Here is a 27,484-nt window from a genome sequence, read left to right as displayed (position 1 = left end):
TAGGCGACTGGACCTGCTTAAAGGCTGGGAAATGAACTTTGATATTTGTATGGTATGTTTAAAATTAGATGCATAGCTGTGTGTGGTGGCCCATGCCTGTAATCCTTTGGGAGGCTGAGGCGGAAGGATCGCTTGAGGCCAGGAGTTCAAGACCAGCCTGAGCTAGCGCAAGACCCCATCTCTACAAAAAAATAGAAAAATTAGCTAGGTGTGATGGCTTATGCCTACAGTCCCAGGTACTCAGGAGGCTGAGACAGGAGTATCACTTGAGCCCAGGAGTTTGAAGTTACAGTGAGCTACAGTGACACCACTGCACTCTACTCAGGGCAATAGAATGAGACTCTGTCTCAAAAAAAACCCAAAAATTAGATTTATAAATACATGTAATTAGATGTGTAATAAATCTCTATAGCAAGGTATCTGTTTCAAAAAGTTTAGACTTATTTGTAATATGACAGGAACATGCCAAAAGATTTTTAAAGTAAAGGTATTGAAAGAGTTTGTATCCATTGATTTTCCCCAATAATGCTGAAGTGGAACTTTACAGTTAGTTCATACGGCATGAAACTTTATGTAGATATTTTTAGGGGAAAGACATCTTTTTTTTCAAAAACAAGTTTTAATTTTTAACATTTAGTTTGATTTAAACATTGCTTTGAGTATAGTGCCAACACCAGCTGTGCAGAAAGGGCTCTGGAGAGATGTTCATAGCAACACACACCTGCAGCTCGGTTCTGGAGGCTCCAGGGCAGCCAATATTTCTTCGTCAAATACATTCTTTAGGCTTTTCTGTGTGAGTACAGAACACTCCACATTCTTGACAGCCTTCAAGTCACAGGCCAGTCTCTGGAGTGATAGGCTTCTGTTTGTTCTTGGCAAGTTTCTCAATAGTAGATGGGTCATCTCTGAGATCAATTTGGGTCCCAACAAGCAAGAAAGGAGTCTTTGGAGAATGGTGAGTTATCTCAGGCACCTGCTTTTCTTTCACATTTTCAAATGAGGATGGACAGATCACTGAAAAACAGACTAGAATAATACATCTGTTTGTGGTAACTCGGTGGTCGTAATCTGTCACAATCCTCTTGCCTTGCAGTATCAAATAGTCCAAGAGTATATGGCTCTCCACCAATCATAACTGTGACTGCATAGTTGTCAAAAACAGAATGTATTTGGATGAAAATTTATTTTTTGTATAGGACAGCAGTCCCCAATCTTTTTGGCACCAGGGACCGGTTTCATGGAAGACAGTTTTTCCACAGACCCGGGTTGGGGTGGGGGATGGTTTCGGGATGATTCAAGCACATTACATTTATTGTGCAGTCAAACCTCTCTGCTAATGATAATCTGCATTTGCAGCCACTCCCCAGTGCCTCAGCTCCACCTCAGATCATCAGGCATTAGATTCTCATAACGACCATGTAACCTAGATTCCTCCCATATGCAGTTTACGGTAGGGTTTGCGCTCCTATGAGAATCTAATGCAACTGCTGATCTGACAGGAGGCAGAGTTTGTGCAGTGATCTGAGCAACGGGGAGCGGCTGTAAATACAGATGAAACTTCGTTCACTTGCCAGCTGCTCAACTCCTGCTGTGCGGCCCAGTTCCTAAAGGGCCATGGACTGGAACCAGTCTTCGGGTTTGGGGACCACAGGTGTAGGATATCAGGGGACATGTTTTACCAACAGCATCATTGCCCACAACCATGCACTTAATTGTCTGTATTGTTGAAATAGTTTTGTATCCACTTTAAATATTTCAAATCTGATGTTGACCTCGGCGTCTCTACCAGGGCATTGGCAGCACTGCTCGGGGTCTCTTTAGCTGCTGGACAGGGGCATGCACTTTAGAAAAACATCTTGGTCTAAAGATATATTTTAGAATTTGGAAGTTACTTATTTTTTTACTTTTGCTGAATTTTTGCTAGTTTTTACATGGCCTCATGCCAGTTTTTTTTTTTTTTTTTTTTTTTAGAAAACTTCATCTGTGCCAATTTTATATTGTGGTAGGTTTTAAAACATCTTCAGTGTTCACTCAACCTTGAAGAAGCAAGAATTTAGAGCAAGAGTGATAGAATTTTCAATATGCTAAAAACCTATAGCTTTGAATGCTAAGCTGTATTTTTCTGATACAGCTTATGCATTATGGATAGTATAGTTGAATTTTGAGTGAATATATTTTTAAAGGCACTTTAAGTACAGTCACCCTTTGTCTTCCTATTTCTTTCTGGCTCATTGAAGCAATGCACTGTTTTATTCAAAGCCCACACTGGCTCCTGCTTAAGGACTTCTTTGTTTGATTCGGTGAGGATGAGGAGCCCTCTGTGGGAGCTAGAGATAGATTCACAAGTGCATGTTCATTGCCTTAGTTAAGAGGGATACCCAGTAGTTTCTTTTTTTCAGATATGTCTATTCATTCTTTTCAACCATCTTTTAAGACAGGATATATGAAAATAAATAATAAAGGTTCTTTTTTCTTAAATCCCATTTCACAAAATTCAGTCCTTATGAAATAGCAGCCTGTTTTTCTTTGTGCTTGCTGAAATGAATCTCCTCTTCTCTTAGAGGTGCTGATTCATGTGCCATATTCTGACATGGGTTAGACTGATGAGTAAGTAAGAAAAAAGTGATACAAGGACTCCAACAAGTTTCCTAAATGTCTGTCGATGGCTTACCTTACTTGGCAAATAGGACTTTGAGCCTGTTTATAGAGTCATATGATTTGGGAGCTCTGTTAAAGTTACTGTGTATAGTCTAAATACTTACTCTTCTTGGTTTTATTCCTTATTTTTGCAGAGATTTTCATTGTGAATTTAGATTATCATCAGCTGAATTCTGTCTTATACACGAGTTTTTTTCAAAAATATTTTACAGTTTTCTTTTCCTTAAAGAAGAAAAACCACATGATCAACTGAGATAAGGTTGAACACAGTTGTCATCAGTGAGTTCAGAGTTCTCTGTGCATACAGTGGTTTATTAGGAAATGAAACCTAGGTCTAGATAGATTTTACTTTGACAGAATATCTCTTCCTGTTAAATCATGTACATTTTTTTAGTTGTTTGAAAACACAAATGCATTTAAAAAGTAAGACTTGAAGTAAATGTTCTTCTATGATTTTTTCCTATGTTTCCTTGCCTTAGAAAAGTCTAGATCTCAAGATGCCATTCCAAGAGAGAGAAAAAAGATATATTGTGGAGTTGTAGGCAAGCAGCAGTTAATTTCTGTCTGTATGAGGAAGTTCAAAATAAATTTGGGACCTGGTAAATTATCATCTGTGTTCTAAGTCTGTGAAACCAGCACAGCTCAACTGGATGACTCAAAACATGTCTAAATGAACAATTATCTCACTCTTTGGCCTTGAAGTTTCCTTCCTGTTTATCACACAAGCTTATTATTTTTCTACGTGGTTTTTAACAAAATCTCATAGCTTTTAAAGAACAGAAAATGAAACAAGTACAGATGAAACAGTTTCTTTGCTGACCTAATTTTGCGGTAAATTCTGCCCTCCAAAGATAAAATAGAACTTGGTTTTCTGTGAGAAAAAGATAATGTTAATCTTGAAAACAGTCTCTCTCTCTCTCTCTCTTTTTTTTTTGCTTATCTGTATAGATTGTAGTCTTTTTTTTTTTTTTTTTTTTTGAGACAGAATCTCACTTTGTTGCCCAGGCTAGAGTGAGTGCCGTGGCGTCAGCCTAGCTCACAGCAACCTCAAACTCCTGGGTTCAAGCAATCCTCCTGCCTCAGCCTCCCAAGTAGCTGGGACTACAGGCATGCACCCCCATGCCCAGCTAAGTTTTTCTATATATATTAGTTGGCCAATTAATTTCTTTCTATTTATAGTAGAGACGGGGTCTCGCTCTTGCTCAGGCTGGTTTTGAACTCCTGACCTCAAATAATCCGCCCACCTCGGCCTCCCAGAGTGCTAGGATTACAGGTGTGAGCCACCGCGCCTGGCCAGATTGCAGTGTTTACAGTAGATGAGGAAGAACCAGGAAATATCAATTACTCTAGTATAGAACTACGGAATTGAAAGTTTCTCATAAAATAATTCTGTTTGTCATAGTGGGAAGACAGTTTTTCTTCTTGTTGTTTAAAGTCTGAACTCTTAAATTATTGGTTTTATAATCCCCTTTACTATTAAACAGATTGAAATGATTGTGGTTTCTATTTTAAAGTATGATCGCTCCCAAATTTTACATCCAAATGAATGCCTGTCAAAACAGTTGTTTTAGGCAGACGAGGTGACTCCCGCCTGTAATCCTAGCACTCTGGGAGGCTGAGGCAGGAGGATCACTCAAGGTCAGGGGTTGGAAGTTGCAGTGAGCTATAATGATGATGCCACTACATTCTAGTCAGGGTGACAAAGCCAGACTGTCTCAAAACAAAACAAACAAAAAAAGTTGTTATGAGAGAATAGATTTAATTATCCTCTTAATATATATATTTGTTCCAAAACTCTATCACTAATCAATATATTTGTTCCAAAAATATTATCACTGATCAAAACATTTTACCCCTCTTTGTTTGAAATTATCTTCATGCTTTGTGGCAAATTCTTTAGATTACCTTTAGGACCCAGCCATTTTTGTTCTTTGCATATTACAAAACAAATCTATAGCCATCGTAGGCCAGACTGGCGCAGCGGCTCAAGCCTGTAATCCTAGCACTCTGGGAGGCTGAGGCAGGAGGATTGCTTGAGCCCAGGTGTTGGAGGTTGCAGTGAGCTATGATGATGATGCCACTGCACTCTAGCCAGGGTGACAGAGCAACACTCTTTTTCAAAAAAAAAAAAGTCATTGTAAAAACTTCAAGAAATATAGATAATACTAAAGAATCACCCTTAATACTACCATGTATATCCAGGACGCTATTTGCTAAAAGAGAGAAAAACAAAAGAATACTACCATCTATAGATAGCCATTGTTAGCATCTCTTTAGACTTGTTTCTGGACATACTTATATATACCCTTGTTATGATGTTTTTAAAAACTCAGTGGAATCATACCATAAATCCACTTCTTTTTTTTTTTTTTTAACAAATGCCATTTTCTAATCTTTCCCACTCTTATTTCAAATGTATTGAGACTGATTTTCTCAAAGGCTTAAAATTTGATCTGGAGGGAGAGGTAGCAAAGAGAGCAATGGTGACAAGAGTCCCCTCCGCCCCCCAGATGCTCCCCTCCCACCTTTAAAAAAATTAGATCTGGGCCGGGCGCTGTGGCTCACGCCTGTAATCCTAGCTCTTGGGAGGCCGAGGCGGGTGGATTGCTCAAGGTCAGGAGTTCAAAACCAGCCTGAGCAAGAGCGAGACCCCGTCTCTACTATAAATACAAAGAAATTAATTGGCCAACTGATATATATATAAAAAAAAAATTAGCCGGGCATGGTGGCGCATGCCTGTAGTCCCAGCTACCCGGGAGGCTGAGGCAGAAGGATCACTCCAGCCCAGGAGTTTGAGGTTGCTGTGAGCTAGGCTGACGCCACGGCACTCACTCTAGCCTGGGCAACAAAGCGAGACTCTGTCTCAAAAAAAAAAAAAAAAAAAAAAAAAAAAAAAAAATTAGATCTGAAGGCATTTAGAAATGGAAGTCGTATGATTACACATTAAAAGTAAATTTCATTTATTAATTTGTTATATAAATGGTTGCAGGAAATTCTGACTCCATACATGATTTATCAAGGTTACTATTAATACTTTGAAGAGAAAAATGTCTATTTTTAAAAAGATTTTATAATACTGAAATACCTTTTCCTTGTAAAAAGTGAAAATAGTACAGTTAATAATCAAGTTCCCACTGTCTGCCTCCCTCTGACCCTCTTCCCAGAGAAAGCCTCTGTTCTGTTTGGTATATGGCCCCCCAGATTAGAAAGGATTGCTGCTGTATAACATGTATGTACTGTACTAAACACTCATTATGGGAGAGGGTATTCTTTATTCTTTCTTTCTTTATTTTTTAAGAAATGGAGTCTTATTATGTTGCCCAGGCTGGTCTCGAATTCCTGGGCTCAAGTGATCCTTCTGCCTCAGCTTACTGAGCCTCTGGGACTACAGGCATGAGCCACCATGCCTGGCTTCTTTATTCTTTTGATGTTTCAAGAATTATGGATTCACTTATTTTCTCCTTATTTTTAATTTGATTTATAACACATTACTAAGGACACAATGAAGCCTGATTTGGACAAAATATTTGATTGTTTTCATCATTTTGTTTTACCCCAAATTCTTTCACATAGTTTATTCTTTGTTTTATGTTAATTACTTAGAACAAGAATAACTTCAAAAGTATTGTCAGTTTTCATAGACTTTTTTAACAAAAAGAATAGGATTTTTTGGTGAAAAAAAATCCATTTCAGATTTTTACCTCTTAAACAATTGAAAAGAATCAAGATTAAAAAGCATTTTGATTCAAATGAAAAATGCTTTCAGAATGGAAATTATTGCAGAAAAGGCCAATTGAAAATCAAAGAATCAGGGTAACATTTGGGAAAAAAATACATGATTATGCTTCATTCTGTAAATAAGGGAATATCTAATTTTAAATGGCATTTACTTTTAAAATGTCCCCAGATGCATTTATTTTCCACAATTACAGATTTAGTTGTTTTATACAACAACTTTGGAAACAGCTACACATTTTAATGTACAGATTATATGACAGCTAAGTTATATAGTAGCTAAAATGTAATAATATAGCATTAGATTTGTTTGTACAGTTTTTTATTTTTATTTATTTTTCCATGAGTGCCTCAAGAATGTTTGTGCAGTTTTTGATACCAAATTATTCTGAGTAGATTATCATTGAAACCCCATCTGACCTTGATATTAAAAAGAAACTTATTTTTTTTATTATTTCAGCATATTATGGGGGTACAAATGTTCAGGTTACGTGTGTTGCCTTCCCCCCAAAAAAGGAACTTCTTGATTAAGAATATTTTTGATATTACTAAACGTTCATTATGGGAGAGGGTATTCTTTATTCTTTATTGAATAAAGAATCATGAAATGGGTGCCTGTATTTGTTCCGTTTAGAAATCATATCTACTCACGAGTGTAAATGAAAAGATTGTGGTGTGTAGAAAATCATCCTCATGTTCCAAACCTTTGATTTCTTTTGTTATTGTTCTTTACAGTGGCTGTTCTAGTGACACTGATTCTTAACATCAATCTGTTGGGTGACTTTGCTAAAAAAAAAGAAAAAGAAAAAAAAGAAAGAAATATATAAACTTTTTGATTGTCGATCCTGCCTCCTCTCTGTAGTTGCCCAGAATTTCCCAGTTGTGGTAATCTATTCCTTTTTCTGTGCTAAACCTATCCCTTGTCGGTTAGTGGACCTATCACAGGTGGTGTAACTATTAATGTTTATTTATCTACCTTATTAGACTGTGGGGGCAGGGACTACATCTTATTGTCTTTGAAATCTGTTTTTATTGTTTTGTTCAAGAATTGCTTGATGTTGTGCTTTGTGTGGCTTGTAGGACCACTAAATGAGGTAGAGAATCTTAGGGAAAAACAAATTTTCGGAGAAAGGTATGTTCAAAAACATCATGTTGTATACCTTAAATATATATAATGTTTAAATATATATATATAATATATATTTATAATATATTTTAATATATTTATAATAAATAAATAAAAGAGGCTGGGTGCGGTAGCTCATGCCTGTAATCCTAGCACTTTCGGAGGCCGAGGCAGGAGGATTGCTTGAGGTCAGGAGTTTGAGACCAGCCTCAGCAAGAACGAGACCCCCATCTCTACTAAAAATAGAAAAATTAGCCAGGTGTGATGGTGGACACCTGTAGTCCCAGCTACTCGGGAGGCTGAGGCAGGAGGATTGCTTGAGCCCAGGAGTTTGAGGCTGTGGTGGACTATGATGATGCCACTACACTCTAGCCCAAGCAACAGAGCAAAACTCTGTCTAAAAAAAAAGAATATATATGTGTGTGTGTGTGTGTGTATATATATAAGAAATAATATATTCCATCACCTCAAAAAAAAAAAGTTCACTTTTGGATGTGTCCTGTTTGAAGTAGCAATTGAAAGTCCAGGTGAAGAAGTTCATCAAGGAGTTAGACATTGTAGGCCTGAGACTTAGGGAGAGGTCAGGGCTGGCATAGTGACTTGAGGTGGGCACTGATAGCATATGTGTGGGAGTTAAAGACTTAGATTTCAGTGAAATTGCTCTGGTGTGAGAAGAGGAGAGAGTTAAGGATTCCTTGACTCATCAACCTTGAGGAGCTGACAGAGGAAGAGAAGGCCCAAAAGGAGAGTGAGAGAGTGCCTAGAAAGCTTGTAGAATGGGGGTAGAGTAGAATCCTGGAAGCCAGAGAGAGTTGAAGATGGGGAGTGGTCATCAGTTTCAGTGTACAACCAAGATGCCAGATGTCTATTGGGATTTAGCAACTGGGAGGCCATTGGTGGCCTTGGGAAGAATGGTTTTAGGTGCATTGAGTAGTTAAGGGAGAAGGGGTAAAGTCAAGAAAGCAAACAGAGTGAGTCTATCTTTTTGACTTGAAGTACAGGTGTTGAAGTACAGGTGCTCCTTAACTTATGATGAGGTTATATCCCAGTAAACCCACCATAAGCTGAAAATATTGTAAGTTGAAAATGCCTTTAACATACCTAACCTACCGAGCATCATAGCTTAGCCTAACCTACTTTAAACGTACTCAGAATACTTCCAGTAGCCTACAGTTGGGCAGAATCATCTAGCACAAAGCCTATTTTATAATATAGTATTGAATATCTCATATACTTTATTGAATACTGTACCAAAAGCGAAAAGTACGATTGTATGGGTAGTTGAAGTATGGTTTCTACTGAATGCTTATCGTTTTTACACTGTCATAAAGTCAAGCTATAATAAGTCAAGGACTGTCTGTATAACATATGTATAGGAAAGTACACGGATAAGTGAATCTTTATCCTAGAATAGAAGGGGTTTCAAAAGAAATAAGTGAAGTTTTACATGCTCACACACTAGTGTATTTAGGGCACTCTAGAAGCACTCCTCCCAGCCCTCCTAATCACTTCCAAGCTTGCTAAGGGTATCCATTATTCTGCCTTCTAACCGTAGTCTATTTTTTTTTTTTTTTGAGACAGAGTCTCGCTTTGTTGCCTAGGCTAGAGTGAGTGCCGTGGCGTCAGCCTAGCTCACAGCAACCTCAAACTCCTGGGCTCAAGCAATCCTTCTGCCTCAGCCGCCCGAGTAGCTGGGACTACAGGCATGCGCCACCATGCCCGGCTAATTTTTTTTTTATATATATATTAGTTGGCCAATTAATTTCTTTCTATTTATAGTAGAGACAGGGTCTCGCTCTTGCCCAGGCTGGTTTCGAACTCCTGACCTCGAGCAATCCGCCCGCCTCGGCCTCCCAGAGAGCTAGGATTACAGGCGTGAGCCACCGCGCCCGGCCTCTGTAGTCTGTTTTTAAAATAAATTTGTCAGTGGAGGGAGGTAGAAGGATGAGGTAGTATTTAGAAAGGGAATTAGGGGTAGAGGGTATTCGTTGTGTTTTGTTTAAGATGATAGAGATTTTCTTGAATGTAAAATGAATCTCATAATTTTTCTAGTGGGTGGCCAGTCACTCTGTTTCTTTTTATGTTTAGGACAGTTTTCATTTCATTTTTCAAATGTTTTAAAAAGTAATTATGTTTGAGTGTTTATACAAACTTGAGTTGAATAACTATTCCCTTAGCATCTGCTTGCGGAAAAGTGGTTTTCTAAACTTGGCTTGTCATGGATATAGATTCTTAGGCCCCTCTTAGATTTACTGAGTCGGACACTCTGGGGGAGGGTGTTGGAATCTATGCTTTTAAAAAGTTCCCCTTTACAAACATCTTGATTACATTAAAAAAAAAATAAATAAAAAGTTCCCCAGCTGATTCTCAAACCTTTTGTTTACACAGGCCTTTTATAAAAAAGGAAATTGATATATATTTTAAATAGAAGTTCCAATAAGATAATAGTTCTATAATTATGGGAGAATAAAGGATCACTCTTCTTAGAAATGGGAGAGACTGTACACTGGATTCTCCATAGAATTGGAAAATAAAGCAAGTTGTTAGGGATTTGAGTCCCTCCATTCATGAGAGTCTTTGGATAATTCTGAGGGTGTCTTATTTAGCTTGAGGTTTTTATTTGTCTTTAAAACAGTCTTACTGAACACAATCACAGTGTGGTCCCAGAGCTACAGAATCCTGGGCAATGTAACTTTTATTTGCAAAGCAAGAATGGTTTAGCCTTTTGGGTACCCATTATGATTTCAGTGTTTATGACCTCACCAGATTGATATTTTGGTTAACGGTGTCTAAGAAGCTGCCCTTGCTGCTGGAGCTGAGGGATAAATTCAATCTTATGTCTGAATCTTTTGTAGAATATTAATTTGGTTTTTAAATTGTGGCCTTAGTCTTTTTGAGTAAACTCATAAGCTTTCTGGTAGCCATGTAAGGGTATGGACCGTGTCTTCTTAAGTGTTGTGTCCCATTTAGCACCATGTCTGACATGGAGTAAGTGTGCAATAAATATTTGTTTTTGAAATAAAATTCTAGTTGACCTCTTCTAATTGTTATATATAACCTTGCTTACCTGGCCAGATTGGTTTTGCCATCGTCAGTTCAGTCCTTGGCAAGCCTCATTGGAGAGAGTAAAAAGTGAATGAATGCCTTTAAGATAATGGCAGCCTACCCCTTTACCACCCTTCTTGTTAGGGCCCCATCTAATGAAATGCCAATCCTGGTTGCTTAGTTTTTGTTGAAATTAAGCCCCCTGTGGACTATGTAAAGCAAAAGTCAAAAGACGGGGGGAGGGGGGGAAATGGGCATTTATTGAAACCTTAAAATCTGTACCCCCATAATATGCCAAAATAAAAAAAAATAATTAAAAAAAAAAAAAAAAAAAGTCAAAAGACACAGGGTGTCCAAGATCCAAGAGAGAGAATTTTCCTTGATAGGGTGAGTATGATATATCTTGCTGAGTAATAGATCAGACCAGAAAGAAGGTTTAGCCACATGAGCCAGGGAATTCAATGACACTTCCTCCGAAGTTTGCAAAGCTAAGTGTCACCAACTCACCTTTGCTTGAGCCAAATTTTAGCTTTCTCTCTGACTGTGGATTTCATAGCTATGTTTGAAACCTCAAACAAGCCAACACATTGGGGTCCTCACTTTGAGACTCCCCCCACCCAACTAGGTGACTTCTAGGCAAGGCATCTGGTTACTGAAGGGTATATGCCAGAGAGGCTGGATCTAAAGAAATGCAGCCTTTGGTTCTAGTCTATAGCTTAGCACTCATTGAAGATGCAGCTCTTTACAGAACTTGCTTGACTTTGATCTGGCAAGCTAAGCTCATCCAAAGTGGAGCATATCTAATCAGTTCTCGGAAGGTGCATACGTACCCACTTTCTGAGCCAAGTCATCTGCCCTGAACAGGGAGTGAACTTGGCAAACAAGGCTGCTCAAGGACTGTCACTTGGGACAGGGAGTGCTCAAGCCATGGGTACATGCAGTCTAGAGATTCCAGCCCCCATCAGAAAAAATCCAGGGGAGATTTCACTTCTTGGAAGGTATATTCAATCTAATATTACCATATGGGCCAGGACCCCTCATGGAAAGAGAGAATACCTTTGTATTTGTGTCTCACAAGACAGCCCAACAGGAGTGCTGATAGGAGAAAAGTTTAAAGCCAGAGCTTTTTGTGATTAAGACCCAGACCCCGTCACCATACCTTCAGGTTAGTGGTCTTCCTTGGAGAGACCAAAGATTGAAGAAGGTTCTTCTTTGCCTCCTCTTTGTGTTCTCACATTTTCCTAGGGTTATCTCTGCTCATTTTAATAGCCTTTTCCTTCTTAAATTCTGTTACTGAATGAATTGGCCTGAATACTCAATATGAGCCCTAATGAATTATGATAGCCACCTGGCAGGCACACATCCTCCTTGTCCAGAACCCCCATTTGTGATAACATCTGGTCTGGCCAGCTTCCTCTTTACTATTATAAGGAAAGGCAGTGAGTGTGCTAAGTCAGGGTAGCATAGTCTCATACCAAGAGAAGCCTTCCCTTTGATACCAGAAAGGAAAGTAAACCACCCAAGATGTTGAGTGCATTAACATCAGCCTTGTCTGCCTGTGGACCTTTTACCAAGGCTTCTCCCATGGGTTTCTGTCACACAGATCTGTACCACCTAGTTCCTCACTATGGTCAGGTGTATATCTGGCTCATTTTTAGGAATGACCTTGGCCCGAAGTTCCCACCTATATTTTGGCATGAACTTGGCACAGATTAGGTGTGCTAGAGGCTGTAAATTTTTTTGAAGTATAATTTATATGCAGCAAAATACATAGATTTTAAATTGTACAATCTTAGGTGTATAATTTGAGTTTTTTTTTTTTTTTTTTTTTTTTTTGAGACAGAGTCTCACTTTGTTGTCCAGGCTAGAGTGAGTGCCGTGGCGTCAGCCTAGCTCACAGCAACCTCAAACTCCTGGGCTTGAGTGATCCTTCTGCCTCAGCCTCCCGAGTAGCTGGGACTACAGGCATGCGCCACCATGCCCGGCTAATTTTTTAAATATATATCAGTTGGCCAATTAATTTCTTTCTATTTTATAGTAGAGACGGGGTCTCGCTCTTGCTCAGGCTGGTTTTGAACTCCTGACCTTGAGCAATCCGCCCGCCTCGGCCTCCCAAGAGCTAGGATTACAGGCGTGAGCCACAGCGCCCGGCCTCCCAAGAGCTAGGATTACAGGCGTGAGCCACAGCGCCCGGCCATAATTTGAGTTTTGACAAATGCATACACTTTGTGTAAAACAACACCCTAATGAAGATATAGATTATTGTTTCTTTCACTCCAGAAGGTTTCCTTGTGCCTCATCACGGTAAGTCCGCTCCCCCTCATCCCTCAGGCAGCGACCGTTTTGGTTTCTATCACTATCTATGTATGAAGTTTGAGGCCATGGGTTTTTTTGTTGTGTTGTTGTTGTTGTTTAATTTTTTTTGTGTGTGTGTTGTTTAATTTTTTTCTTTCTTTTTTTTTTTTTTTTTTTATTTTACCTGGATTTTCTTTGTCCCCTTTGTGATTTTTGTTGTTGTTTTTTGGGGTTTTTTGTTTGTATTTGAGACAAAATCTCACTCTGTTGCCTGGGCTAGAGTGCTGCGGCATCAGCCTAGCTCACAGCAACCTCAAACTCCTGGACTCAAGCAATCCTCCTGCCTCAACCTCCTGAGTAGCTGGGACTACAGGTGCGCACCACCAGGCCCTGCTATTTTTTTTCTGTTTTTAGTAGAGATGGGGTCTCACTCTTGCTCAGGCTGGCCTCGAACTCCTAAGCTCAAGCGATCCTCCCAGAGTGCTAGGATTACAGGCATGAGCCACCATGTCCGGCCTGAGGCCGTGGTTTTTAAAACATCCAGACTTTCTTAAGAAAGTCTGGATGGTGGGAGATGTTAGAAAATAATATTTATCTAAGCAAAACAATGATTCTTAATGGGAGGGGTGGCTCCCCAGGACACATTTGGCAGTGTCTCCAGACATTTTTGACTGCCTTAACTGGGCTGCTACAGGCATCTAGTGAGCAGAGGCCAGGGACACTGCCAAACTTCCTACAGTGCACAGGACAGCCCCACAACAAAGAAGGACCCAGCCCAAATGTCAATAGGGCTGAGGTTGAGAAACCTTGAACTAAATCATGTGCTCTCTGCAGAGAGAGACTTGTGGCCTTGAGGAGTGTTCATTTGTGGGTCTCCCAAGTTGGTTAAGAGCCTGTCGGAAGCTGAAAAGGCCACTGCAGGAGCTACCTTTCTTCAGGCTACCACCCTGTGGCCACAGTTCTTGCTGTGGGATGGGAGTCAGGGTGGGCTTGAGGAGGAAAACTAGTAGGAGATGAGGAAGAGGAAAATAGCTTAGGCAATAAAGGGGGAGGCTCAGAATAATATTACAGCTAGAAAAACTAGTAAGAGGGAAAAATTAAGTAGAAATTAATAATTAAAAGTAAACAGGTTGAGATTTAAAATCAAAGATGAAAGTGAGTGGGAATAGTCATTAAGAACATAAAAGTAGAAATAGGAATAAAAAGAAGGCTACGAAATAAAAAGTGAAATGTGTGAAAAGTAGATAGGATTAAGGATTGAAAACAGGAATTGAGGATTAAAAAGGTCAATCTAAGACAATATAGTCTGCCTCTGTATCCGTGGTTTCCACATCTGTAGATTTAACTAACCGAGGATTGAAAATATTCAGGACAAAAAATTCCACAAAGTTCCAAAAAATGAAACTTGAATTTTCTGCATGCCAGGTTCTACATTGAATCCATGTGAATGAAGTGGTGTGTAGGCAATGTATTAGGTATTATAGTAATCCAAAGATGATTTAAAGTATATGGGAGGATGTGGGTAGATTATATACAAATACTATGCCATCTTCCATAAGGGACTTGAGCATCTGTGGATTTTGGTGTCCTCAGGGATCCTGGAACCAATCCCTCACAGATGCTAGTCTATAAAACAAGAATAAAGGGACACTATGAAACCAAACCACTTACAGGTTAGAGGATAAATGAGGACGTGGGAAGTGGGCAGGATGCCAGCTGGAGCAGATAAGTGAGGGGAGTTGGAAACAAAGTCCTGAGGTGAGGCTAGCTTGCCTCAGTGGAAAGTCATTAGTTCAAGCCGCGTTGTCATGGTCCGTCGGTCATGGGTAGACTCAGAAAGCAGAGAGCAATGAGTTGGTGCCTCCAGATACCAGCAGCCTACTCTTGGGTGGCTCAAGCCTTAGGTGGCTCGACCTCTTTAAAAGAGCTCGGGGAAGGAAGAGCTATGGATTTATTAACTTAAACTGTGAATTTAAAAAATCAGACCCCTCCTATGAAGGTTGCAGCAGTTTTTAGGTCATAACATGGTGCTTCTGGTCCTGCATAATAACTGTGATAGGCACAAACCACATTGACGAATGTCAGCAGTAGCCGGTTAACCTTCACCTTGGAAGCAAAAGAAATCTGTAGCAATATTGCCTTGAAATTAAGACTTTTCAAGATGCACACTTAATACTTCAGGACATGTTAATTATTTTTAAACCAGTTAAAGTAATAACCACTCTTTTTTGTTGTATGCCTTTCAGCTCTTTATTTGCCTCTGAAATATGGGAATTTCCTTTTTTTTTCTTTTTCTTTTTTTTTTTTTTTTTTTTTTTTTTGAGACAGAGTCACACTTTGTTGCCCAGGCTAGAGTAAGTGCCATGGCGTCAGCCTAGCTCACAGCAACCTCAAACTCCTGGGCTCAAGCAACCTCAAACTCCTGGGCTCAAGCGATCCTGCTGCCTCAGCCTCCCAAGTAGCTGGGACTACAGGCATGCGCCACTATGCCCAGCTAATATTTTCTATATGTATTAGTTGGCCAATTAATTTCTTTCTATTTATAGTAGAGACAGGGTCTCGCTCTTGCTCAGGCTGGTTTCGAACTCCTGACCTCGAGCAATCCACCCGCCTTGGCCTCCCAGAGTGCTAGGATTACAGGCGTGAGCCACCGCGCCCGGCCGGGAATTTCCTTTTTTGTGTGACTCCAGGCATATATTTCAACAGACATATTTGTTATATTTTATCTGACCTTGTATGTTTTATGTTTTATTTTACAGAATAGCCTAATTGTTCACATTACAGGCACTGCAAATTTCAGTAATACGATTTCCATGATGCTAAATCATGTTAGAACAAGATCATCCATTCATTTGTTTTTCACCTCTCTTTCATCATTTCCTTTATCTTATTGGAGCAGGCAATAAACAGTTGTTGAGCATTTCTTGTGTACTGTACACAGCCTCATCCTGAAAGGGCTTCCAACCTGGTAGGGAGAATGATAGATGCAAACAAATGAACAAGTAAAAACAATAAAATAAAAGCAGGAATTCTCCCTGCTCTCAGGCAGTTCTACAGGAAGGCAAAGCACGTATAAGACATTTTAGATAGGAATCAGCATATGGGAAGCCATGAACCTGGGAAACAGCATGGGAGAAATATAGGGAGTTCAAGTTTTGTGGGAGGGGGCAGAGTGACAAAGAGATGAGGTTAGAGAAGGTGATTGTGGCCAGATTATAATGAGCCCTATTTAGCTAACATAAAAGTCCTAGGTAATAAAAACCAAAAGATCCCAAATAGGATAGAATATGTAATCAAGTGGTCAATTTAGAAAGATCATTCTTTCTCAGAGTGGTTTGAGCCATTAGAGGGCCAGGTGACCAGTTAGGATGCTGTTAAACCCACTCAGGAAAGAAATGGAGGCCTAAGGAAACATTGCACAGGAAGGGATAAAGAGAAGGAAGTAGAAGTCAGATCATTAATTAGCAGGACTTAATGAACAGTAGGATGGGGTGGTGGTGATGATGACCTAGAATTTCTCTTTTTATTAATTTTTAAATTGACAAGAATTGTGTACATTTATTAAATACAATATGATGTTTTGAAATATGTATCCATTGTGGTATAGCTAAATTGAGTTAATTAACATATATATTACCTCACATACCTATATTTGTGTAATCTAAAAAAGTTGAACTCCCGGAAGCAGAGATTAGAATGGTAGCTACAAGGGGCTAGGGAGGCTGGGGAGTTGGAAAGATGTTGGTCAAAGAATATAAAATTTCAGTTAGACAGGAAGAATAAGTTCAAGAGATCTGCTGTACAACAAGATGACTATAGTTAACAATGTATTGTATTTGTGAATATCATTAGGAGAGCAGTTTTCAAGTGACCTCGAAGTTTCTGATAGGATTTTCAAATTGGGTGATGACACCATTCCTGAGAGAGGAAGTAAGAGAAAGAGGGGCAGGTCAGAGGGTAAGATGCTAAGTTGTTGTCAGACGTGTTCTAAACAGAGGTAGATCTATAGCTATAGAAAGATCTGTTTGTCTAATATATGTTTCATTTTACTTGAAAGGCTAAAGTAGAAAAACTTAGGAACTATTGTCTTTTGGAAATTAAGATAAAGTTGACCTGAAATTTTCAGTCTGAGAGAACATGTGTTTTAGATTCTGACTTCCTCAGAACTCCAGGAATGCATTTATTTCTCATAAATCGCAATAAGCCTTTCAGGGCAGGAGTGGCCGAGGTTATGGATATGTTCATGTTTTGCACATTTGGTCTGTAGCATGGAGAGAAGGCTTAAGATTGCTTCTGCATTTCAGGTAATTCAGAGGTCCGTGGGGCCAGCCAGCCTGAGCCTACTCACCTTAAAAGTCTATGCAGCACCGAAAAAGGACTCACCTCCCCCATATCCCATGAAGATTGATGAGGTAACATGCTATCATGCTGTAATATATTTTGAACACCTGATTTAGTTACTGTAGGAGAGTTTTTATGAATTGTCTATCAAGAAGATAAGACTGGGCCGGGTGCAGTGGCTCATGCCTATAATCCTAGCACTCTGGGAGGCTGAGGCAGGAGGATCGCTCAAGGTTAGGAGTTCGAAACCAGCCTGCCTGAGCAAGAGGGAGACCCCCATCTCTACTAAAAATAGAAAGAAATTAATCGGCCAACTAAAAATATATAGAAAAACGTAGCCGGGCATGGTGGCGCATGCCTGTAGTCCTAGCTACTCGGAAGGCTGAGACAGAAGGATCACTTGAGCCCAGGAATTTGAGGTTGCTGTGAGCTAGGCTAACATCACGGCACTCTAGCCCAGGCAACATGGTGAGACTCTTTCTCAAAAAAAAAAGAAGAAGAAGAAGAAAAGACTGTGTAGAAGGTATTTAAAAGAAGGTACCATATTTCCTTAGAGTTTGTTTTCTTTGCAGGAAATTACTGAACTATAGCTTTTCAACAGGTAAACCTTAATCGTACTTAGCTAAAGCATAATTAAGGAATATTTTATAGATTTTTAGTGGGGAATCTACTATGTCCCAGTAGATTAAAAGGACAACTCACTTTTCTAAGTGGTTTGCCTGATTCTTGGCTTACCTTAATTCTTCTTCTCAAGCCAAGACAATATTCACATTTTTCCCTCTCTAAGTAATTAGAGATCTGGATTCTTTCTGTTTCTTGGCTGGAGTACAGGCTCCTAAGCAGATACTTAATAAATACTAAATAAATAAGACAAATCTTCTCTACATTGTTTACATTCTTTTTTATCCATACTTCCCAGTGATTATTTTGGATTTCTGGTTTCTCTTGCATTTGTGTAAAGTGATGTAAAGATCTACCTTTGTTCTGGGCAGGGCTATGTGAACAGTGTTTACATAAAGCTAATTAGCTTATCTTTTGCCCTTTACTCTCTTCTCAGGTCTTTGGGACAGTGGCATTTTTGAGGGTAAAGAAAGAAGCCAGTAGTGGCTGTGAAAATTTTCTTCTCTGGTAGAGAACAAACCTGCTGTCCTGCTTTGATTAGCACCAGACTGATCATTTGAACTAAGTAACTTGCTCTTCAGTTACTCTCAAGCTTTTTTTTTCTTCACCCTCCTCACCCACCATTTAAAGTAATAGAATCCTTTTTCTAAAGTAAATCTAAGGTGGAATCCCAAATACCACTATATAAAACAGATAAAGAGGAGCTGCTTTGTTTGCTCTCAATGGATGGGAAGGGAGTAGGACATCTCATAGCCCTGCCCTGTTGGCCTTGGCCTTGTTTTTTTTTTTTTTTTGCGACAGAGTCTCACTTTGTTGTCCAGGCTAGAGTGAGTGCCGTGGCGTCAGCCTAGCTCACAGCAACCTCAAACTCCTGGGCTTGAGTGATCCTTCTGCCTCAGCCTCCCGAGTAGCTGGGACTACAGGCATGCGCCACCATGCCCGGCTAATTTTTTATATATATATATCAGTTGGCCAATTAATTTCTTTCTATTTATAGTAGAGACGGGGTCTCGCTCTTGCTCAGGCTGGTTTTGAACTCCTGACCTTGAGCAATCCGCCCGCCTCGGCCTCCCAAGAGCTAGGATTACAGGCGTGAGCCACAGCGCCCGGCCCCTTGTTTGTTTTTGAGACAGAATCTCCCTCTGTTGCTGGCTAGAGTGCCCTGGTGTCAGCCTAGCTCACATCAACCTCAAACTCCCAGGATTAAACGATCCTCCTGCTTCAGCCTCCCGAGTAGCTAGGATTACAGGCATGTGCCACCATGCCTGGCTAATTTTTCTATTTTTAGTAGAGACGGGGGTCTTGCTCTTGCTCAGGCTGGTCTCCTGACCCCAAGCGATCCTCCTACCTCAGCCTCCCAGAGTGCTAGGACTACAGGTGTGAGCCATTGCACCCAGCTCCTTGTCCATGTTGATTAAGGAAATAAGTAAGGTGCAAAGATCATTTGAAGTAAAGTTCAGGTTGCACATAACCCTTAGAGTCTAATAATTCATGAGTTATTAGAAATATCATACCTATAAATTTGATCATTTATTGTGTCATCTCATTACTGTATATGTTTTTTTATTTAAAAATTTTTTTTTATTTTTAACGTGTGCAGCTTTCACTCTACTCAGTTCCCGTGGGTCAATCTAAATATGTGGAAGAACCACGGACCCAACTTGAAGAACGCATCTCACAGCTCCGACATTACTGCGAGCCATATACACGTTGGTGTCAGGTACAGCTGTTCTAAAAATGGAGTGTATACTTTTCTATTTAGAGTCAATAGTGAAAAGTCTATGTTAGCCGCATAATTTTGGAAAAAGGCATGATAAAGGGCCCCAAGTTAAGAGTGCCCGAGTTTACAAATGTTCATCAGTGCCATCTGGGGAAGGGGGTACAGAGATGCCAGGATGCCCTAGCTTCCTAGTGGCAGCTGTTGCCACCAGAGCTGCAGAGAGAATTTTCCTCTTGCTGGGTAGTGTGTGGTACCTTGACTAGAGAGCAGAGGACTAGGAACTGCCCTGTTGGTTGCAGTTGTAAAAACGTTGTAATCTACCATAGAGGATATGGGGCTGGCACTCTAATGGAAGGAAAAAGATCTAATGTAAGCATTTGTATCAAAATTGTGAAGTGTTTCTCCCCTCAGAGGGTCTACAAATGAGTATCACTTTAAACAGGAATAGTTATTGAGCATTTTGAATGCTATAATAGGAGGATAGATAGTAAAATAGGGTCAAATTACATACTAGAGTACTGAACTATTTGCCCCAGTGACTGAAGAACTACATATGCACATTGGCTTCTGTCCCTTTCCATGTTTTAGATCAGGCATTTGTCATTATGAATGAAAGTGAATGAAATAAATTTGAATGTGAATAAAAGTGTTTCTAATTTTTAACATCTAAAACTGAGGTTTATAGTCTACAGAATGCTTTTGTAGGCTTTGATACATATGCTTCCTGTACTTTTGTTTTTTTCTTTTTTTTGAGACAGAGTCTTACTCTGTTGCCTGGGCTAGAGTGCTGTGGTGTTAAGTGTACCTCGCAACAACCTCAAAGTCCTGGGCTCAAGCATCCTCCTGCCTCAGCCTCCTGAGTAGCTGGGACTATAGGGGCACACCACCATGCCTGGCTAATTTTTTCTATTTTTAGTAGAGACAGGGTCTCACTCTTACTCACGCTAGTCTCAAACTCCTGAGCTCAAGGGATCCTCCCACCTTGGCCTTCCAGAGTGCTATCTATGATTACAGGTGTGAGCCACCGCGTCCTGCCATGCATCCTGTACTTGATCTTGATTTTGAAGATTGAGGGCAAATTAATAAAAACTAATATGTAGATGTGTGTGAAATGGTCTAGATTTACATTGTTTGAGATTTACAAATTCAGTTTTCATCCAGAGCTTGTTTTAAAATTTTTAATCTCTACTGTCTGTGCCACGGCTGAACTTCTGTTTACCAATTTAGAAAGAAAACAATAAACATGGGCTCTCTCAACAATATAACTTAGGCCATTATACTTACATATCAAAACCATATTATTAAATTAAGAAATACCTAAAGATTTTATATATAACACGTTATAAATCACTAGACTTTATTCTCTTGCTCTGGAAGATTTAAAAACCATCTGCTGGTAGTGAAGATAAAATCAGTAAATTTGTGCAAATATTTTTGTATCATGTAGGCATTATTGCTCTTATTTCTAGTCTGTCTTTTCTTTTAAATAATGAAAGTACTTTGTCTCTTTACCTTTCAACCTAAGGTTGATTTTTGTTTTTTATGTTTTCTTCTGTGCATGATACTCAGTGCAGTGAAATACTTTTCTGAATGATAGACTAGCTATTAACATGTTTATTTGCACTACTAAATACAAAAGGTTTCTTGTAATTATAATAGTTTTGTTTTCCTAGGTAGAATGAAGTCTTCATAGAAATATTTCTAATTCTTGACTCTTTTTTCAGACTAGCAATTTCTAGCCCTTTTCTTAAAGAACTAATTTTTTTTCATAGTGAAAAGATTAAGCTAGCAAAAGAAGTGGGCAGTCACTCTAGACATTGATGCGTAGATTTTCTTCCTTTTTTTATGCACAGAAAGAATCAATAATGGATTTTAATGAAGTGATATTCAATTCTTAATGTCTTCCCCTAAATTCAGCATTTATTATTTAAGGCCATTTAAAAGAATGAGGATAACTTGTTCTGACTTGAACTGAATTACACAAAACAAATCCTTTTCCAAGTGGCAACTATTTCTGATATCTTCTGATACCCATGTATCTCTTTTCCTGTCTTTACTGTAGACTTCTTGAAGGTGAGTACTTTCTAGCTAGTCCTCATTTCCTTTAGTATCATCTGATGTTCATGTACAAAGGCTTCTTATTGTTGTTGTTAAGATAATGTTGACACTTTATTTGCTTCAGGATTGAGGTATCTCTCCAAACTGAGATAAAGACTCCTTTGTCTTATTAAAGCTAGTCATTCCTGCTTCACATGGGCAGTTTCCAGATATAGGTCCTAATTAATGGAAAATCGGAAAATAGACTTAATATGAAAGATTTAATCTCATGGGGAATCTTGCCACTATAATTATCAAGGGGATTGGTTTTAGTCTGTTTTCTTTAATTTTAATAGAAGAGTCAAGAGGCTAGATTATTAAAACTACTGTACTTGTAATCTTTGATTCCTGTGGCAATCATAAGCTATTCTGCTGAGCGGTTCGCAGTGAAGGGAAAATAAAAAAGGAAAAACAAAAACAATAAAACCCAGATAGACAGTATATCCCTTTGTTCAAAAAGTGTTAATAACATGATAATTTATTCAGTAAAGACAAATGTATTTATTCTGTTACTTTCTAATCAGCAAATCCTACTCATTCATTTTCTTTTTATGTTTTTAGGAAACATACTCTCAAACTAAGCCCAAGATACAAACTTTGATTCAATGTGGGTTAGGTAAGTTGATTTTTAATTAGGCATAATCAGTTACTTCATTAACAAATTGGACTCTTTATCTGGGGTTGTATGGACGGGCTCCAGGAGATCTGTGGATTCCTTAAAATTATATACAGAATTTTAGAGCTATGTGGATTTTTCTGGAAAGAGGATCTATTGTTTTCCTCAGATTTCAGAGGACTAGTGTTCCCAAACAGTCAGGCAAGTCCCTTCAAAATCTTTAGGATTAGTCAAAGCTCCTGCAGGGTGAAATAAAAAAAAATCTTTAGGATTGTTGGGCTAGCAAGTGCAGATACACTGCATTTAAAAACAAACAAAAAGAAACCTATTTCCAGGTGTACCACATTAACTCCTCAATAGATTTTCAGAATCAGAGTAACTCATTTGCACTGCCATTAATACATGCTATAGAAGTTTCGAGGCAGGAAGAAACTGAGCTGCTATGCCTGGGAAAGATCTTATTATATAATTAGTAGTATTCTTACATTTTTTATTTGATTTTTATTGTCCTTGATTGTTTTTCACATGTGGGCCACTTACACACATATACTCATAATCTGGGTTCACAGTCTATGTTCTAACTAATCTCAGTCAGGAGCTGGTAAATTAACAGAGACACTGGTCATATTTCATTCCCCTTATTGGGCATCTCAGCAAATCAAAATCTTATTTTTATAAAGGTTTGTTTCCATGATGGAACAAAATAAACATGAGTACAGTTTATTTATTTATTTTTATTTTTTTAATTTTTTTTTGAGACAGAGTCTCAAAAAAAACAAAGCCTAGGCTTTGTTGCCCAGGCTAGAGTGAGTGCCGTGGCATCAGCCTAGCTCACAGCAACCTCAAACTCCTGGGCTCAAGCAATCCTCCTGCCTTAGCCTCTCGAGTAGCTGGGACTACAGGCATGCGCCACCATGCCGGGCTAATTTTTTCTATATATAATAGTTGGCCAATTAATTTCTTTCTATTTATAGTAGAGATGGGGTCTCGCTCTTGCTCAGGCTGGTATCGAACTCCTGACCTCAAGCAATCCGCTCGCCTCGGCCTCCCAGAGTGCTAGAATTACAGGCGTGAGCCACCACGCCCGGCTATGGGTACAGTTTATTCTTTGCCCTAAGACTATCAGAGAAATAAATTTTTCATTTGAAGATTGATATATTATAATAATAGCTGCCTACTGGTTCTTTAATTATTGACATGTTAATAAGTAACATCTTAATTTTATTAATTTCATAAACATTTAGTGCCTGTGTATCAGGCACTATTCTAAGTGCTTTAAAAATATTTATTTAATCCTCATAACAACCCTGACAGGTACTTTATTATCCTTATTTTTTTTATCTGAGAAAACTAAAGAATTCCTGATAAAGTCTTTTATGTGTACATGTGTGAATGTACAGATATCATTTCCCATTAATTCATAGCAATAGGCATTATTTGTAACATTTGTCTGTCTTCTCCTGGACTCATGGTTATCGCAAAGGCTGTGAAGGAGAAGCATTCCATTATGAATTGTGTCATTGTCTGCCAAGGCGATCAGTCCAGTTTCCAGCAGTCACAGCCAAGGCATGTTACCAAAATCTGGGCTTCTGCTTCAGTGCAGTCTTAAAACATATCTTCCTTCCCATTTCTTTGTGATTTACCCACTTCGGCGCAGCTCACCAAAGCCATCTGGGTGTCCTTCTGTTAACTGCTCTGTGCTCACATCTAGAATTGAGCAACACTGTGCTGGTAGGCAAAAATAAAGGGAAGTCGAAAATTGCCTCAAATGACCCAAACTAGAGGATGGAAAATAAAAACTAGGTTAAAGGCAAAATAAGTAAAAGGGCAGACAGTAATTAATGCAAAACAACACAAGCCCTATAGTAGTATTTACAATGATCACTGCATTTTCCAAAGAACCCAGGAAAAGGAAAACTGGCATGTATCTTGTATTACCTAGGAGAGAGAATTACTGAGTTTTCCAGTTTATTAGTTCAGTTCAGCATACATTTGTTAAGTCACCACTGTGGCAGGCATTGAAGATTGAGGTTGATTAAGACAGTAGTCACAGCTACTGAGATACATATAATAAATTATTCAATACTAGCACAAATACAGAGACAATCACAGACCACTGTTGAAAGTACAAAGGAAGGAGACTAGTTTAATAGAGATTGGGGAGATGGGAGCAGTCAGGGAAGGATTTCTTTTTCTTTTTTTTTTTAATTTATTTTTTTTGAGACAGAGTCTCACTCTATTTCCTGGCCTAGAGTGCTGTGGCATCAGCCTAGCTCATAGCAACCTCAAACTCCTGGGCTCAAGCGATCCTCCTTCCTTAGCCTCCCTCCCGAGTAGCTGGGACTACAGGCATGCGCCACCATGCCCAGCTTATTTTTTCTATATATTTTTAGTTGGCCAATTAATTTGTTTCTATTTTTAGTAGAGACGGGATCTCACTCTTGCTCAGGCTGGTTTCGAACTCCTGACCTTGAGCGATCCTCCCGCCTCAGCCTCCCAGAGTGCTAGAGGGAATGATTTCTGATATGAATCTTGGAGCAGTGTTATCCACACCAAGATGTAGGAGTGGGACTTCAGATGGCGGGCATTCCACACAGTGCATGCAACATGGTCAAGGCTTAGAGGTGTGACTTGATATTCAGTATTTGGGGAACTGTAAGCAGATAGGGAGTGCTGAAGATAAAGTTGAGAGAGAGAGACATGAGGGCTTTGTAAATCATGACCTCACTGAAATTCATTTGTTGATTCATCCAGTATTCGTCCACTCCTGGCAGTGTTCTTAATAAAATCTGTTGAATGAACATCCTCTATCACCACTAAGGGAAGATAACACAGAAGTCTAAGCAATCCAACATTAAGGAGCTTACATTCTCCTTGGGGAGACATCAAATACACACCTGAATAATTAAACACAAGGTACTATAGGATATAGATACCAAGTGATGGCAAAGAGAATAAATACGATGGGACTTTAGAGGAAGAAGAGAGGTCTAGGCTGATAAGCTTAGGAAAGGCTTTTCTGAGAAGATAGGACTCAAGCTGGCTTTTATGTAGTGGGACTGGCTCAGTAGAAAGGAGAGAAGGCATCATGTGAACGAAGTCATAAGGTTTGTTCAGGCATGGTAAATAGGCTTACAAAGTTGGATTTATTTTTATTTATTCTATCACTAGCAACAGTGGCTGTTTCCTGCATGAACTTGTACTACAAGTTTCCTTCATTATCCAAATTTATTCTATTCTTCAGTTCAAATAATGAGTTCAGATGGCAAAGAATTCATATTTTTCTGAGTCTAATGTATTTGGTTCCTGAGTTTCAGAGAGCAAGTGGTAAAGCCTCAGACAGCAACAGATCTATCCAAAGATTTATCTAAATCTATTCTGTTTCTGTGTTTGGATAACGAGAGTTTGGATAGCGAGAGATCCCTTTATTTGTATTTCTCCCTGTGCAAATAGCTAATAGCTAATTCAATGCGTTGCCTTCAGGAATGTGAAGGTAATCTAACGTTACTTTATCGTCAGTAGGTTGTCAGACCAAAAGTGTTTGAAAATTGGACACTAGCTATGTGAATAAATTTTATTTATGTATCACATAAAAAGAATGTTTTGAAAAGAAGCATACTAGCAGAAAGCAAAGCATACATGATTCAAAAAGCCTTTGATACTGTATAAGACTTTTTTGTTTATTTTTTAATGAGCAATTTATGGGACCTCTTCCTGATCTGATTCTATTGTAGACAGCTATGAATATCTCCAAAATGCACCTCCTGGATTTTTCCCAAGACTTGGTGTTATTGGTTTTGCTGGACTTGTTGGACTCCTTTTGGCTAGAGGTAGGTGCAATTTATGTGGTTTTCTTTTCAACAGTTCATATGAGAGAGATAGGATATATGTTACATTTTTCCTTTCATTTACCAGTTTTCAGAATAAGAAGTTGGTTTCTAAATATGGCCTTCTTAATGCATAATTGATATGGTTGTTTATTCCATGATATTTGATTTTAAGCATACACAGAAATTGTATACTCTTGGTTAAAAAAAAAAAGAAATTAGTTATCCTTTATAGGTATACATACTTGATCAAGTCCCTATTGGTCTTTGGTACAGAAAGAGTAAACTTTTGCTCAAAGTCTTTCACACCTGAGAAATAAACTATTTCTAAATGTTTCACTATTAGATTTTATTAACTACTTGATGTGTCATGGCTTCAGTCAGTGATGATGTAAAAACTTTAAAAATGCTTAAAATTAAAAGTTAACAAATGTCAACTTAAAAATATTACTACACTACAGTGCTTGATTACAAAACATCTATAGGAAGTAAAGGGTGATAAAATACTTCACAATGGGCCGGGCGCGGTGGCTCACGCTTGTAATCCTAGCACTCTGGGAGGCCGAGGCGGGCGGATTGCTCAAGGTCAGGAGTTCAAAACCAGCCTGAGCGAGACCCCGTCTCTACCATAAAAATAGAAAGAAATTAATTGGCCAACTAATATATATAATAAAAATCAGCCGGGCATGGTGGCTCGTGCCTGTAGTCCCAGCTACTCGGGAGGCTGAGGCAGTAGGATCGCTGAGCCCCGGAGATTAAGGTTGCTGTGAGCTAGGCTGACGCCATGGCACTCACTCTAGCCTGGGCAACAAAGTGAGACTCTGTCTAAAAAAAAAAAAATACTTCACAATGGTGAAATTAACTTATTATGAACTACTTGGAGTTTCACTGATTATAAAATAAATGTTTATGGCATAAATTCAGACATTACAAGAATTCCTAATGGAGAATGAAAGAAAACCATGGAGACTAGTTTGGTACCCATTCCACCAGTTTTAAAAATCTTCCCTCTGTGTGCATTTACCATTTTTTTCAAATCTAAAGGGCAGATGCTGCCCTGGTGCTACTCCCAGTTCATCTGTAGAAGGAACTCCCATCTCATGCAAAGTATATCTGAACAAAAATTCCAGCCCATTTTTTGTAATCAACTTGTAAGCCAATATTTTTTCCCCAAGCTTCTTTCCCCTCATGTCTTGCAAAGCTGTTGAGGAAAGCATTCTGATCTTATTTATTTTTGATTAATTGATTGATTGATTGAGACAGAGTCTCGCTTTGTTGTCCAGGCTAGAGTGAGTGCCATGGCGTCAGCCTAGCTCACAGCAACCTCAAACTCCTGGGCTAAAGCAATCCTACTGCCTCAGCCTCCAGAGTAGCTGGGACTACAGGCATGAGCCACCATGCCT

General features: G+C 39.0%; 1 protein-coding gene and 1 pseudogene across 1 annotated transcript in view; one reads left to right on the top strand and one right to left on the bottom strand.

Moving 5' to 3' along the window:
* APOO (apolipoprotein O) overlaps window positions 1-27,484 on the top strand; it is a 59,126-nt gene that overhangs the window by 8,700 nt on the left and 22,942 nt on the right. Inside the window, exons 2-5 of the mRNA XM_020285057.2 lie at window positions 17,164-17,271; window positions 19,422-19,541; window positions 22,200-22,254; window positions 25,989-26,084. Coding sequence (XP_020140646.2) covers window positions 17,164-17,271; window positions 19,422-19,541; window positions 22,200-22,254; window positions 25,989-26,084 — 379 coding nt within the window. The remainder of the gene's footprint in view (window positions 1-17,163; window positions 17,272-19,421; window positions 19,542-22,199; window positions 22,255-25,988; window positions 26,085-27,484) is intronic.
* Window positions 706-10,608, bottom strand: LOC105882310 (cell division control protein 42 homolog; annotated as a pseudogene).

Source organism: Microcebus murinus, chromosome X (assembly GCF_040939455.1).
Source record: "Microcebus murinus isolate Inina chromosome X, M.murinus_Inina_mat1.0, whole genome shotgun sequence".
NCBI lineage: Eukaryota > Metazoa > Chordata > Mammalia > Primates > Cheirogaleidae > Microcebus > Microcebus murinus.
The sequence above is the reverse complement of the archived record's forward strand: the minus strand, read 5'-3'. Positions and strand labels throughout refer to the sequence as shown.